This window comes from Rhinatrema bivittatum, chromosome 17 (assembly GCF_901001135.1).
Source record: "Rhinatrema bivittatum chromosome 17, aRhiBiv1.1, whole genome shotgun sequence".
NCBI lineage: Eukaryota > Metazoa > Chordata > Amphibia > Gymnophiona > Rhinatrematidae > Rhinatrema > Rhinatrema bivittatum.
In genome coordinates, this window is record NC_042631.1 from 46,645,629 (window position 1) to 46,662,131 (window position 16,503).

Consider the following 16,503-nt stretch of genomic DNA (forward strand, 5'->3'; position numbering starts at 1 on the left):
CGTCAGGAGAGTAGGGGGTTGTAGTAAATTAATTTGGTAGGTCTTGTATGGCTCTCATGGAATTACATTTTAAAATATGTGGCGTTCATGGCTCTCTGAGCCATAAAGGTTCCCGACCCCTGCCTTAGAGCAAAGCCCTCCAGATTAGCAAAATCTGAAAACATTTTGTTCTTGCACAACGGATCTGCATTAACAATTATTTCCATTTCGTCCGGCTACACCAGTCCCAGCCATAAGTGGCTTATTTCCTCTTTCCAGCAGATGGAGGCAGACTGCACTCATTTCTACTGTCACATCACAGCCACGACGCAGGGGGTGGTGCTGGCAGCAGAGCTCTAGTATTTTCCAGACATGTGCATTCGTTTTTCACGAATTAGACAATTTCACCAAACATCATGGTTCAAGGACGCTGAAAAATTAAAATTTTTGGAAATTTCTAAAAAATTCGTAGTTCGTGTTAGTGCGCACTAACATGAAAATTGGGACCCACAAAAAAAAAGAAAAAGAACCGCGGGAAAAATGAAATTTTCTGCGGGGGCCCGAAAACAAAGCCCAAACCAATAAAACAAAACAATACACATCTCTCTAGTATTTTCTGCCTCCAGCAGATGGTATGGCTAGACGTTGAATTGGTGATCAGACCCCAGGGACAGGCCACTGGCTAAGGCCAGAAATGCAATCCTGTGCATGTGGTGGTTCATTTTTATGTTTATCTATATTCTTATGTCTACTATAAATTATTTTACTGTATCATGTTATGATGAAGACTCTGATATAGCAAGTAATCAAATATGAATAAATAAATAAGTCATAAGTAAGTATCTGGTGAAAGTACCCCCGGAGATTTGCATCTGCTCTGTTTCCTTGGGAAAATTTTCAGAGGAAAAGTACATTGGGCTTTCCTTCCTATAACTGGGGAAAAGTACCTGCTGACTCTACAGCTATCCACCTAATTCTGAAAATTACCCCCTAAGATATGAGCAGGAATGCTATTAATATTTAAGCAAGAGTGAGAGAGGAATTTCAATGTTGAAAACCCCCCAAATATTTAAACTGTAAGACTTGTAGCGTTCCGCTGCGGGTTCTGCTGGAATGAAACAATCCCTCTGAGCCAGTGAAAGTGGTACTTTTGTTTTAAGTAATTCCATGCAAGAACCATGCAGCGGCAGATAACCCAGGGAGCTTTCTGATTGGCTGGGAGGTGGGGCGGGGCATGTCACTCTCTACACTTGCTCACTCCCTGACTGTCTTCTTCTGATCTCTCACAGGGGATTCTGTTTGCAGAGAGTTGCGGTGCTTCTACTTGGCACACAATGAGGACTGGTACGCATCCTTCTTTCTCTGTGTCTCGCAGCCCCGGTTAGAAAGATAAGAACCTCAGTAATCTGGACGTCATAGCTCCCTGGAGCCCTCTGTAGGTTAGGATTATAGCACAGCGGAATAGCCAGGGATAAATGCAAAAAATTTTAATGGTGATAAATATGTGCACAATTTTGTTTAGCGTTTTAAAACATTTTCAGAAAAATAATTTTTTGTAAAATAAAGAACATCTGCATATATTGGAAGAAGAACATAAGAAATTGCCATGCTGGGTCAGACCAAGGGTCCATCAAGCCCAGCATCCTGTTTCCAACAGAGGCCAAAACCAGGCTACAAGAACCTGGCAATTACCCAAACACTAAGAAGATCCCACGCTCCTTGATTAACAAGAAGCACATTACCGGGAGGTAATTTCACCACATATTTTTATTTTATTTATTTTTAACTTTTATATACCGACATTCTTGCATTAAATGCAAATCATGCCGGTTTACAGTGAAACAGAAAAAGCAGGAAAAAATTCCTTAGTCGAATACAGTGAAACAGCTTAGTTAACAAAGGAAACATAAATATACATTTTTACATATACACAAAGGTTTGCACGAAGGGGTGCACAAAGGGGAGAGCCCCTTTGTCGCGCCCCTTTGGTGTGCGACGCCCGGCGCGCAGGCTGTCTTAACTGTCCGATGTTAGTGATGTCATGGGGGGGGGGCGGGTCTAATGATCGCAGCACTTACATCGCTGCTTCTTTCCAGTTCCAGGTGAAGATCAAGCTGTTTCCTTCACTTCCCCTCCCATATGAAACCAACAACCCCTTTCAGAATAATTTTTTCAGTTTTAGTAATGTTTGATCAAAAAGTATGATTATGGTAAATTAAAAAAAAATTTTTTTGGACAAATAAAAAGTAAAAGTTTTGTTAGGTGCAAGTATATTCAGTGGCACAGCCGCGTCACTGAATATCTCAGCCAGGTTAGCTGGATAATTCAGCCAAATAGACACTGAATGTTAGCTATAGATTCTTTGCAAGCCGTGATGCATTTTACTGGGCAAACCAAATCTTCATGTACATCGGTATCTTTGGGTATCCTCTTTTTCTCTTTTGTCCTGGTAGTTCAAAGAGGGAGACAGAAACTAGCTCAGCTAATTCAGTTGGCACTGGCTCATAATGGTCTATAATGCCATGAGCTTCTATTTGCAACTACTTGGGGCTATTGTCCCTCTTATATCCTCTCCCAACTCACTCTGTCTCGGTTGAGTGGAGGGTGGGACTTGCATCCATGAGACCTCCATCTGGCCACTAGGTGTCGGTATTCAGTAGAGTCTAGGACCTCCTGACTGTAGGGGCTGTGAATGTTGCCGGCTGGGGACCAGAAGAGCTGACTTCAGGAATCAAATCCGGGTCCTGTGCATGGCAGCTGCAGCACTGCCACGGAGGCTGTGGGCCGTTTTCTAGCCTCTTCCTGTGTTATCACAAGCCTGATGTGAAGTCCTTGCCATTGATCATCTCCTCTCGTAGTTGTCTCATAACTGCATAAGGGACACCGAGCCAGGCCTGGCTTTTCAGCTCAAAGCTCGTAGAATTTGTCGTCCTAAGTTTTTTTGGGGGTTTTTAAAAACTTTTTTATTATGATAAATCTTAGATTTCTGTGGAATGGAATTTGAAATCCAGGACTGACTAAATCGCTCTCTTGAGCTGATGGTGTGCTGAGAGATGTGCTAGTTAGTGCCAGTGGGCAGTCGGGTGTGGCACTAGAAGTGCCCCTGTGCTGAGCTGCTCTCAGACACAGGAGGGGGCTGCAGGGTTTAGGTTACAGTAGATTTTAGTGAGATGATGGGGAAACGCTGAAGAGCAGGCTTAACTCCTTCCCGTGCCAGATGCAGGCATCACTTTTTCTTGGCCTCTCTCTCTTTTTAGCTTTACAGTGACATCAGAAGGCTGCAAAGTGTTCCTGTCCTGTGGGAGCTGCTTCTGTTTCCCGCAGGGTGCGGTCTCTTCCCTGGTGGTAATCCATTACAGGAGACTGGCTCCTGACCCACAGTGGGTGAAGCTGCAGCATCACGATGTCCTCCTGAGCGAGATCCTGGAGCTGCAGCCTCATGGCATCCACTTCCTACAGGTGAGAGGAGGCACGGGCTGGGATGGAGGGCGGTGGCTTGGGGTGTGCAATAAGTGGAGGATGATGTGAACTGGTTTACTGCTCCCAGACACTTGTTGGTAATTGGCCGCTGTCCTGTGCTAGGAGGTGCAGCTGTGGATGCCGTACGTACCTCCTCGGACGCTTCGCAGACGAGAGGTGGTGGTCAGAACCTTCAGCGGCCAGAGCTGGAGTGACCTGAGTACCAAGGTGGAGCGGAAAGGAAAGCACAAGGTAGACCAGAGACCTGGATTAACGTGTGCAGTGATTTTCCCCCCCCCCCCCCACCTCGTGCTGCTGGTGGCTGCTCCACCCCCTCCCTCACCCTCCTTCCTCCACCAGGTCGCTGCTGCCTTTCTCTCTCCTTGGTGTGGTGTTGCTATTTTAGGCTTCTGCTCTGAGCCTGTTGGGAGGAGCTGTATAAGAGTTTGCCTCTCTCTTCCTTCTCTCTCCACCAGCCTGCTGTCTTTCCTTCCTTTCCCTCCCCTGTGCCTCTTCTGTCCCTCCTTTCTGACGTTCCTGCCAGTTCAGCTGAGTCTCTGCTCCTGCGAGCCACGTTACCCCCGGCACCGCACGTCTCACACGCAGCCGGGTGGTGGGCGGGAAGGGCGGCTACGGTGCTGGGTACCCGTTTGTTTGCAGGGCAGGGAGTTTGGCACCGTTAGCTTGCTGGGGCAGAGGTGGCAAGATGAGGATACCCTGCAGTTGAGGGAGATGCAGCAGTGGTCGGCAGGTGGCAGGAGGGATTGGCCAAGGGCTGATGCCATGGAACTTGGGGGAGCCTGGGGGACCCCACATGTACTGTCCCCAGTAAGAGAGGAAAGCTTTCCGACCGAGGACCGGAGAAAGGTCTCCTCCCGAGAAGATGGTGCTGCAGTGAGAGGCTGAAACGACTGATATTACTTTTAGGGGACGCAGAGCTGAGGCTCTGTAGCTGAGCCCTAGGGGTTGCTCCTCTGATCCGGGGGAGCATTTAAAGGGAAAAGCCGTTGCTTTTGTCAGTTTGTTTCAGGTGGGCTGAGTAATTAACAGAAGTCCTACTGCTCCTGGAGAGGACGCGGGCTCAGCGCTTGGCTCTGCATTGGTGCTGGTGTCTCTCCCCCGTAGGCGTTTGCGCACACGAGGGCATCGTTGACTGCCCTTTCTGTCTGGAGGATGCTGACGTTTGTCGTCTTTTTTTTTTTTTTTTTTTGTTTTCTCTCTCTGTGTTGTGATTTCCTGCCCAGTTCAGGGCTTGGACTCCCGAAGCTGCTTTCCCCTCGCTTCCAGTTTATTAGTAGCAAGCTTTCCATACGCAGGAGAAGTAGTCCGACTCTGGCTGCTTCTGAACACGGGCAAGATTCACAGCACTTCTGTGCAGTCCAGGATAAAGGCGACACGTTGCCATCTCTCCAGCTCAGGCCGCGCGGTCCTCTGTGGCCTGCAGGTGCACAAGCCGCATGCTAGGCGTGTAGTCAGGAGGTGCGAGGCGCCTGCCCCACCACGGGACCAAAGGTCGGCCCTAATTTCAAAGAAGAGCAAAGCCATGCAGGTGCAGGAAGGCCACCAGCCCACGGGTTACATGAGGGGCTCATCTCTGACCCCTGTGGTACCTTGAATAGCACGGGACTCTCCCAGGTCCCCCTACCTGTGTCCTGGCTACTTCCGAGAATATATATAGTATATTTAGATTTTCCTAGAAACTATAACTAGTTTTGAAGATACAAAGGTCAGCCATTAATGTCAGCTGAGTCTTCTCTGTATTTTCTGAGCTCCTAGAAGCAGTGTCTTTATCTGAGTCACGTTACAGACCTAAGCATTTCTTATTTTATGACCTATTTTTCTTGACTACTAGATTTAACCCTTAGCAATGCTCAGTGCTGTATTGCTAGGCCGGAAGGATAATACAGCCAGAGATCAACTGACTGTTTTATTCAATGCTATGTACATGTATATCTTCCTGCAGTTTTGACTTTGGAAGGTGAAGTCTTTTTCTCTATAAACATGTATCTCTGTGTTTTGAGTACATGTATGTGCCTGCATGGTCGGCTGTCCTGCTGTATCACTTTCTTCATCTTTCTCTGTCTCCATATGACTGGTAGCATCTGGCCTGCTGCAGCGTGCCACACTTCTCCTGGTTTCTGGTAGTCTCGCGGCTCGTACAGGATCAATGTAATGTTCCCCAGGAGGGGGGCATGCTCGTGTCCTCTATGGAGCCAGCCATTAAGGTAAAGTTCCCCCCTGGAGCAACGGAGGAGACTCGCAGCGTCAAAATGCAGGTAAAAAATGCCATTGGTTTGTGTCTGCCAGCTTTTCTCTCTCTCTCTCTCTCTCTCTCTCTCCTACAAGTTTTACCTACTCAAAATAATAGAAACCGTAATCATTTGTGCTGTTCGAGACCAAGACAATGATAGAGCACAGAAAACTATTATTATACCGAATAACTACAGAAAAACACCAATCCCGGACACATTGTGCACCCTAGCCAATGCATTCAGTCCGTTGTTATCTTCAAAAATATTTTATAAACTTTTCTCAAAGCTTGGTGGTAATGCGGCTTTTTTCAGCATTCATCAAAGTTGATGAACCTGCTTCCAGTGTTCTGAGCTTTAAGACTCTGCAGATCCTGAATGCTAATTCAAACATTTCAAGAAGTGGGTCTAGCATAATTTATTTATTTATTTGTTGAGTTTTATATACCGTCATTCGGTGCAGCCATCACAACGGTTTACAAGATTCAAACAGAATACAGATAATTAAACATTTGCTGATCATTGAAAAAATAACAATGGGAGGGATGTCGGGAGGGGGAAAAACAAGGGAAGAATTGTAAAGAAAGAGGAGGAGGATAGTAACGGTATTGAGATTTATTAATCTTAGAGGTAGTCTCTTTGTGTTTCTTATAAGTTCATAGTGATATTACAATGGTTGCTGTTTTATTCTTGCGTGGGTTTGGTAGGTGGTATTGATTGTTGTTAGTTTGTTGATTTAACTTATTGTCAATGTAGGCTTTGTAGAAAAGCAATGTTCTTAGATCTTTCTTGAGTGTTTTGATGTTGGTTTGGTTTCTCAAATCATGTGGTAGGGAGTTCCATATTTTTGGGCAGGCAATGAAGAATGCTCTTATCTCTTGTGGTTGATAGGTGAGCATCTCTGATGGGAGGAATAGTTAGACGAAATGTGTTATTTAATCGCAGGTTCCTATGGGTATTTTGTGGGGTAATTTTAAATAAATAATAGAATACCTTCTCCACTCATTCATTTTCTCTGAGACCTGGGACCAGAATTTTTTTTTTTTTTTTTATTGAAAATTTTTATTGTGGTTCACTCATGAAGAAATCGAGGAACAGAATACCAAAAAGAACAATCATTAACATAGCAAGCCTTCCACAATGATATAATAGTGCCTCATGGCAGATCAAGCAGGGCTTGCACTGTAACTAGTGAAAAACAACAAATAAAAAAAGTGAAAAGCATGTATACCACTTATCAGCATCATAACTATAGCAAATAAGTGGAAAAATATCAAAAAGGTATTCTGCAAGCACATACCGAACCATAACCTACCGCATTCCAAAATAACCACTCTCCCCTCCCCCTCCCGCAATCCCTCTAATATGGATAAACAAACATCACACATGGGCCCGTCAGACAGAAAAATATATAAAAAAGAAAAGCAATCATTGGGCATCAACCACAGACTGTCTCCACAAGATATAGGAAGACCATTCTTGCTCAGACTTGTGCAAGGACTTATTTTTAGCAGCAGTGATCTTATTTAAACAGTATACCCGTTCAAGTCTATCTTTTGTATCACGTAATCGTGGGACCTTTAGTATCCCGCCATAGCTTAGCTAAGGCACATCTAGCAGCAACACAAATGTGACGAACCAGTGAACGCACATGCTTATTTCCTTGGAAATGGGAACATTGAGCAATGCAAGTTGAGGAAGTGTAGTTATCTGGGATTTAAGGATGACCTCAATCCGTTTGATCACCTCTCCCCAATAAATTTACCATCCCACCATAAGTGAATAAAGGAGCCTAACCCAAGGCAACCCTTCCAGCACACATCATAAACAGAAGGTATCATCCTGTGAAGTTGAGCTGGTGTCGTATACCAGCAGTACAAAACTTTTATAACCATTCTCAATGAAATTTGCTGAAATAAGTCCCTTTCCCGCAGCTTGGAAGATGGCCAACCACTGTTCTGAAGAAAATTCAATCCCCCAAATCAGAGACTCAGGCTCTAACAAAAGTGGGTTTGGCCAATAGATCACAATTTAAAAGCATATAAAGTTTAAGAAGGACCCCTTTGGTCCTATCCACATTCTTACATAGCAATTCAAAGTATGGAACACCTTGTGCCAAGTGAACCCCCAAATTACATTGCATCACAAAATGGCGAAGCTGCAAATAAGATAATACAGTATTATCAGGAAGGTAGAGAAACTGAGGAGACCAGATAAACCCCAGACATGTTCCCACTGTAAAATCCCGTGGAAGGCCAGATTCATCAAGCCGGGCAAGAACTGATGTTTATAAAATATGGATGTACGATAATGATGAGCTCTTGAGCCAACTAAACAGGAATGCCACCTGGCCCATACCGTTAAAGAAACAGACAAGGATGGGGAGATACTGCTTGGGGAATTCTCCAGGCATTTTTAGGCTGTCAAATCAATAGTGAAAGGGGAAGTTTACCCACAATTGCCTGTGCTAGAACAACCCAAGGTTTTGGATTTTGTAAACGGTGGCAATCTGCGATGTCCCGGAGGTTGGAAGCCGTGTAGTACCAGGTTAAATTAGGTACTCCTAAGCCTCCCCTAGAATTGGGTAAAATGAAAACCCACCTAGCCACCCTGCCATATAAATCTCATCAGCCTGTTGTGCCACACTTTCAACGTGGAAGCTGGTATTCCCACTGGTAGTGTCTGGGGGAAAAAAATAGCTAATTCGTGGCAGAACATTCATCTTAATTGTAGCTATTCTACCCAGCCAAGAGATATCACAGTCCCATTCCTCTAGATCTTTATATATACAAGCCATTAAAGGAGGGTAATTTTAACTTGACAAGATCCTCTCTGCAACCTATAAAGACCCCAAGATTTTTAATTCTGTGACTACCCCATTTAAATGGAAACTGCCCCCTAAGTATCCTCTCCCCCTCATGGGGAACCATGAAGTTCAATATTTGGACTTATCCCGGTTAATTCTAACTTCGGAAACAGAACTAAAATCTTCCATTTCTTGCACTGTAGCTGGGAGTAATTCTAGAGGGTTCGTTAAAGTAAAAAGGACATCATCAGCAAATAAGGATAACTTGGAGGAGACAGCCCCAATTGTGATATCGGTGATATCTGGATTAGCCCGAATCCTGGTGGCAAACCACTATTTAAAAAAAACAAAAAAAAAACAGAAGAGGAGAAAAAGGACAACCTTGTCTCGTGCCCCTGCACACTAAACACCTATCCGAATAGCCCCCACTTACCTTAATGCAGACTCTAGGATTGGCATACAACTGGCAAAGCCAATGAAGAAGAAGTTCCCCAAACTTCATCTTCTCCAGGGTTTTAAATAGAAAGGGCCAATGAACTAAATCAAACACTTTCTCAGCATCAACGGTGAGAAATGTGTTTTTTTTCACCCACCACATTATGTTTACTATTTTAAGGACATTATCTGCAGCCATATGGCCTGGTATAAAACCAGCCTGATCCAGATGAGTAATATGAGCAAGAAAACCATTCAACTGGGAAGCTAAGATCTTCACCAGAATCTTTAGATCTAAAGATTTAAAGATCTAAAGATCTTTAGATCCATCCCTCCCAATCTCAGACAGGAGCCTTGCCTCCTAAACTTTAGAAAAAGACTCAAGACTTGGCTGTTTTTGCAAGCTTTCCCGGACTTAAATTAATGCGCCTCGCCATCAACATATCCAACACAGCAGCTGTACCTCTTCTCCTTGTATATAATTTAGTCTCTGCTAAACTATCTTTATTTCCTCTGATCCCAGTTCAATAGTCCCTGTTAATTGTAACTGCTTTCTTCGACATGTTTTTAATGTTTTTTATTGCACCCCTGTTTATTTGTAAACCAGCATGATGTGATCATTTCATGAATGCCGGTATATAAAACCTTAAATAAAATAAAAATAAATTAATTAATCAAAGATATGGGACGATAAGAACTGCACACAGAAGGATCACGACCCGGTTTAGCTAGGATCGTAATACCTGCTAGGTGGGTAACAAAGCTTCCTCATTTCTCATAAGAACATAAGAAATTGCCATGCTGGGTCAGACCAAGGGTCCATCAAGCCCAGCATCCTGTTTCCAACAGAGGCCAACCAGACCACAAGAACCTGGCAATTACCCAAACACTAAGAAGGTCCCATGCTACTGATGCAATTAATAGCAGTGGCTATTCCCTAAGTAAACTTGATTAATAGCCGTTAATGGACTTCTCCAAGAACTTATCCAAACCTTTTTTGAACCCAGCTACACTATTTGCACTAACCACATCCTCTGGCAACAAATTCCAGAGCTTTATTGTGCATTGAGTGTGAGAGAATTTTCTTCGATTAGTCTTAAATGTGCTACTTGCTAACTTCATGGAGTGCCCCCTAGTCCTTCTATTATTCGAAAGTGTAAATAACCAATTCACATCTACTCGTTCAAGACCTCTCATGATCTTAAAGACCTCTATCATATCCCCCCTCAGTCATCTCTTCTCCAAGCTGAACAGACCTAACCTCTTCAGCCTTTCCTCATAGGGGAGCTGTTCCATCCCCTTTATCATTTTGGTTGCCCTTCTCTGTACTTTCTCCATCGCAACTATATCTTTTTTGAGATGCGAGAATTATAATTGTACACAGTACTCAAGGTGCAATCTCACCATGGAGTGATACAGAGGCATTATGACATTTTCCGTTTTATTAACCATTCCCTTCCTAATAATTCCTAACATTCTGTTTGCTTTTTTGACTGCTGCAGCACACTGAGCTGACGATTTTAAAGTATTATCCTCTATGATGCCTAGATCTTTTTCCTGGATGGCAGCTCCTAATATGGAACCTAACATCATGTAACTACAGCAAGGGTTATTTTTCCCTATATGCAATACCTTGCACTTATCCACACTAAATTTCATCTGCCTTTTGGATGCCCAGTCTTCCAAGGTCCTCCTGTAATGTATCACAATCCACTGTGATTTAACTACTCTGAATAATTTTGTATCAACGCAATTTGATAACCTCACTCATTGTATTCCTTTCCGGATCATTTATATATATATAAATAAATAAAAATATATGATCCGGAAAGGAATACTATGAGTGAGGTTATCAAATTTGCGGTTGATACAAAATTATATATTACAAACTGGTTAAAAGACAGGAAACAGAGAGTAGGAGTAAATGGTCAGTAAAAGCCAGATCCCTGAGGCACTCCACTGTTTACCCTTTTCCACTGAGAAAATTGACTATTTACTCCTACTCTCTGTTTCCTGTCTTTTAACCAGTTTGTAATCCACGAAAGGACATTGCCTCCTATCCCATGACTTTTTAGTTTTCTTAGAAGCCCCTCATGAGGGACTTTGTCAAACGCCTTCTGAAAATCCAAATACACTACATCTACCGGTTCACCTTTATCCACATGTTTATTCACCCCTTCAAAAAAGTGAAGCAGATTTGTTAAGCAAGACTTGCCCTGGGTAAAGCCATGCTGACTGTGTTCCATTAAATCATGTCTTTCTATATGCTCTGTGATTTTGATCTTGAGAATAGTTTCCACTATTTTTCCTGGTGCTGAAGTCAGGCTCACTGGTCTCAGAGTTAAGCATCTTAGTCAGAGGTGGGATCAATATTTTAGCAAGTTTCTGATAGAAGTAGGATGTGTGCGGGGAGTCCGAGGAGAGGAAAAGAGGGAGAGACTTTCCAATTTCGTACCAGCACTCAGAGAGGCCTACCTCTGCGCTCCTAGGAGGTGAGACACCCCGGAACACCCCACGTGCCTGCCGCGAGCGTAGCGGAGAGGCGGAGCCTGAGTGACATCAGCAGGAAGTGCCTGGAGCTATAAGTTTGGGCGACAGACACTGAGAATTGGGAGTCCGAGGAGAGGAAAAGAGGGAGAGACTTCCAATTTCGTACCGGCACTCAGAGAGGCCTACCTCGGCGCTCCTAGGAGGTGAGAGACCCCGGAACACCCCACGTGCCTGCCGCGAGTGTAGCGGAGAGGCGGAGCCTGAGTGACATCAGCAGGAAGTGCCTGGAGCTATAAGTTGGGGCGACAGACGGCGCATATCGCCGTAGGCGCGCCACCTAAGCCGCGCGCTCCGTAAGGGGCGAGCCGACTTGGTCCGGCTTAGGCCGGCGAAGGCTGAAGGCTGCCGGGACTCTTTGATGTATGGTGTGAGAAGGACTCTCTCCAACTGAAACTCTTCTAAGTATAAATTTGGTTATTAGGATAAGTACTATCCTGTATATAGCTGTTTGTTATTGTACCATTATTTTGATACGACATGCCTCATTCTAAACGTAAAGGTAAGGTCAGACAGGAAGCCTTAACCCCTGTGAGACCAACCTCTGTTCAAACGGCTATTACAGGATATTATCCAGTGGCAGAAGGGATAGCCCCGGAGTATCCCATTGAAGGAGGAAGTGGTGAGCAGTCATCTCTCCTTCTGGGAGAAACAAGTCTCAGTCCCGGGGCGCCATTACCACCTTCCCCCCCCTGTAGCGCTGTATCCGTCCATGAAACAGGCTCATTCCCCTTGCGGAATGCGCATGGGGTTGTGAGTCCGATTAAGGAGTTCGTGGCCGTAAAAGAGACAGTGCAGATTGAGCAGGGAGAAGTTACTCTCCCTTCTCCGGGGGTGGGACCTAGTAGGGTTAGTACACCTACTAATAGGAAAGATTCAAAATCACCCGTGGAAGTAAGTGCTAGACAAGATCTCCCTATAAACCAATTAGATACCCCAATACTAGGTGTATTTCCAGGAAATCCCTCAAATATAACAATGGATATAATCTGGCATGCTATTGTTGCATTACAAAAGAATATTGCAAGTCTAAATATTAATATTAAAGATATGCAAGCTGTTTTGCTTAATATCAATCCAACAGTGACAAGTCAGGCTGAGAAAATGAATAAAATAGAACAAGAAGTAACTCAGATAAAATCAGTACAAACAACAATAATTCAAGGTGAAAATTTGTTATCAAAGAGAATTGAAAGTATTGAGAATACTATTAAGTATACAAACCTGAGAATTGTAAACTTTCCGAAGTGTAAAATGATCTCTCCTTGTGAGCAATTAAAAAATTATTGCTCAGAAATATTATCAATGTCAGGAGAAGATTTTCCTATAATTTACAATGCCTACTTTATCAGTTGGAAAAATGACAGTGTAATAGTACCAAATGAAGTAGAAACATCACTTAATGTTACAGAGTTAATTGAAACTTCTTTTAGTTCCCAAGTAGAGAAAAGAGGCACTCTGCTGGTTAAATTTAAAAAGATGTCTGATAGAGATAAAATATTGAAAATGTTTATAATAAAGAGAACCTCTCTATACTTGGGACAGAAAGTGTGGATATACCCAGATTTATCTAAAGAAACTCAACAGAGAAGAAAAAGGTTTTTGACTTTAGTAAATCAGGCTAGAACATTTGGATTACAAATTAAATTGAGATTCCCTTGTAAGTGCATAATGTATAAAGGGGGTGAAAGATATGTCTATTATGAATCAGAGCAATTGGAGAGATTCTTGGAGGCACAACGAAACCAGGGTGAAGGATAGAATCTGTTACCTAAATATGGCTTAGTTTAAATGATTTCTTCCACAAATACTTATCCAAGATTAGGATATGATATGGTATCTTTGTTTTAAAACTGCTCATATACAGGACTCCCAGTATTTAGTAGTATGGTAACTTCAGATTTAGAAGGATAGTAATTTGTTTGTGTTATTATTATGTAAAAATAACAATGATTAGGTGGATATCTAACCTTCTTTCTGTTAATGTGTTTCAATTGTATGATTGAATATCATGAAAATTATAAATAAATTAAAAAAAAAAAAAAAAAAAAAAGAAGTAGGATGTGTAATCATCAAGCCCAGGTGACTTCCCTTGTTTTAGGGATTTTAAAGCTTTAGACACCTCAAACTCTGAGATCTTTGTCTAATACACCCCTCTGTGAATCAGATAAAGTAGGGAGGGAAACCTTCTCCAAAAAGTGATCTATATTCTCAGTGGAAATGGCATCACTGGGGCTGTACAAGTCTGAGTAAAATTATTTTAAAAACGCCGCCGTATATCTTCATTCTCAGTCAGTATTGCCCCAGCAGCATCCTTAATTTTAACCACATTATTTTGCACCATATGTTTTCTTTTTTCAATTTCTTGGCCAACAATTTCCCAACCTGTTACCCCCCCTCGAAGAAAGCTTGGCGAGTCAACGCCAAAGAATGGTCAATTAGAACAGAGTACAGTTTGGCTAAATGATTCCGGCGCTCCACCAACTGCCGGTACACTGAGGAGGTTACCGTCCGTTTATGTGAAGACTTCAAGTGCATTATTCGAGCCATTAACACCCACTGATCCCCCTTTCTTAATTTTTTTTTACATAAGACTCTAGAGATAAGGTGTGCTCGTACTATAGCTTTTAGGCAGTCCCAAACCACTACCAGGGCTACTTCGCTATTATCATTAAGGGCTAGGTAATCTTGGATATCAGCATTAAGCTTGTTAATGAAAGCTTCATCATCCAAGAGAGAATCAATCGCCAGTATCTGTGACCCCGGTCATAGCTCAAAGTAGATTGTAAGCCATACAGGAGTGTGATCTGACCACGTCACAGACTCGATCAAAAAAAAGTGTAGGCGAGAGTAGGACTGGTGTGGACATGAAAAGAATGTGAAATTCCTAGATTTAGGATTTCGAGACTGCCAGACATCTATCACGTTCCCCTGGGACATCAATAATTTTAAGGCAGCCCTAGAATGAAGGGCTTCAGAACTTCGGTGTGAAGAGTTATCCAAAGCAGGGTTCAGAATGACATTAAAATCTCCCCCCTATAATTAAAAACTCTTCAGCCTTCTCCTGTAGAAGAACTCTAAGAGAATAAAAAAATATCCCCTGTTGAGGTGCATAAACGCTGACTAAAGTATAATGTTCCCCTCCTATGAGAACAACAAGAAGAATATACCTTCCCCCCCCCCCCCCCCCCAGGATCAGAAAAACAGGATTTATACTCAAAAATTCCATCCTTACTGATCAAAATACCCACCCCAGTATACTTCACTTAATGAGAGCTGGCCGCCCAATATCTATTGGAGCGCCTCAAGGATTCATATCTACGCTTTGGTTGGTGTCTCCTGCAAGAACACTATTGCGACTTGGAGTCTGTTTAATTCTTTGTAGAGGAGATGTCACTTTTTGAAAGTATTTAGGCCCTTAACATTCAATGACTTAACCTTAAAGTCATGAGATGCAGTGAAGTGAGAACATAAATCACCACCACGTCCCATCAGGGACCCATACTGCCCTTCAGCTACACAGAAAAACCTCTTCTTCCCCTCCTTCTAGAGAAATCCAAAAACCCCTAATGCCACACCCTGCTAATGAGAAACCAAGTGGTGACGAGGCCTATGGAAGCAGTGCACCAGAAAATCCATATTAGAGAGAAATAAACAACAAAACCCAGCACCCTCCCCCATATCCTCCCCACCATGATTTGCAGAAACAAATCCAGAATAACCATAGGAGGAATAATTGCAAGAAGCCTCCAGCTTCCCCATCAAGCTAGTCATGCAAGCACAGCTGAAAATGCTACAGTATAAAACATTATAAACTTAGGCATGTATATTAACTCTTAAAACAAAAGGCTGAACACACGTAAGAGGCCCAAGACCCATAAGAGGTAACTGTTACCAAAAAAAAGGCAGGTAAAACATAACCGGCCTCCCTGCCAAAGGTAAACAAGGCCATGGCCTAGTCCAAAGCGTTTGCCTGAGTTGAAATATCTTATGATAGGAGCCTCCGCTCTTCATGTGGTGTCTTTAGATGAAGTCGATCCCTCGGAGTTACACCTCAGTTGCCTTCCTCCTTTTTCAATACGCTGCCAGTGGGGGAAAGTCCTTGCGGGTCTGATTCACTGTTTTCGGCTTAGGTCAGAGGGTAGGGATAGAAAAGCCTGCGTCCTGAAGAATCGCAGTAGCTTCTTCCAGCGTCTTCACTCGATGTGATACTGCGTGCAATGCGAACCACAATCCAAAAGTGTGCAGCCAGCGGTATTGCACGTTTTCTTTGCGGAGCAGTCTCATGATCTCGTGGAGGATTTTCAGGGTCTCGCCCAGGTTAGGGGGTGGCTTGGGTGCATCCCATGCATCTGTACTGACCTTGTAAGGAAGGTAAAATTAGGTTTCTTCTGTCTCCATTTGCTTGTAGGGGAGAAACATCCACGTGTCTGGACTGGTGGTGTAGGATTCAAGGAAAGAAAATCAAGCAAGAAACCTAATTTTACCTTATAGACCTCTGCATGGGATCCTCCTTCCCCCTTAGGATCTGAAATGTGGAGGATTCTTAATTGCTTCTCACATATCAAAATAGGCTCCATTAGGAACGTGCTGCATTCTGCTGAGATTTGGAGAAAATCCAGTTCCTGGAATGAAGAATATTTGGAATTATATTATGTTTCTCAGTAAGAATACAAGATTTTGTTCTGTAGAGATTTGTATTGTACAGCTGGGTGCCACACAACACAACTTCTAAAGTTGTTACATGTTACTTACTGGAATATCTATTAAAAAGCTGGCAGGTCGGGCAACTCTGGATGAAGTGGATCTATTTATTGAAAAAAAATGTCTCTACTGCCTAGTCACTGTAACATTTCAGACTAGGACCTGCAAGGCTCTTATACTGTTGTACAGCATGTAATATACATTCAATTTACAACAGATTTTACATTTGTTTTTAAACAGATGCACAATAATGTCTAACAAAACAAAGCTTAGGAACCACTTGTTTTTAGAAAAGAGTGCTTCATGTTGAAGTTGTGGCAGACT

At 43.1% G+C, this 16,503-nt stretch overlaps 1 protein-coding gene across 2 annotated transcripts in view; it reads left to right on the forward strand.

Moving 5' to 3' along the window:
- Nucleotides 1-16,503, forward strand: part of PIDD1 (p53-induced death domain protein 1) — a 59,196-nt gene that overhangs the window by 9,871 nt on the left and 32,822 nt on the right. For both annotated transcript variants that reach the window (XM_029582418.1, XM_029582419.1), the window contains exons 5-8: nucleotides 1,269-1,323; nucleotides 3,237-3,438; nucleotides 3,562-3,690; nucleotides 5,538-5,714. In XM_029582418.1, the coding sequence (XP_029438278.1) occupies nucleotides 1,269-1,323; nucleotides 3,237-3,438; nucleotides 3,562-3,690; nucleotides 5,538-5,714 (563 nt within the window). The remainder of the gene's footprint in view (nucleotides 1-1,268; nucleotides 1,324-3,236; nucleotides 3,439-3,561; nucleotides 3,691-5,537; nucleotides 5,715-16,503) is intronic.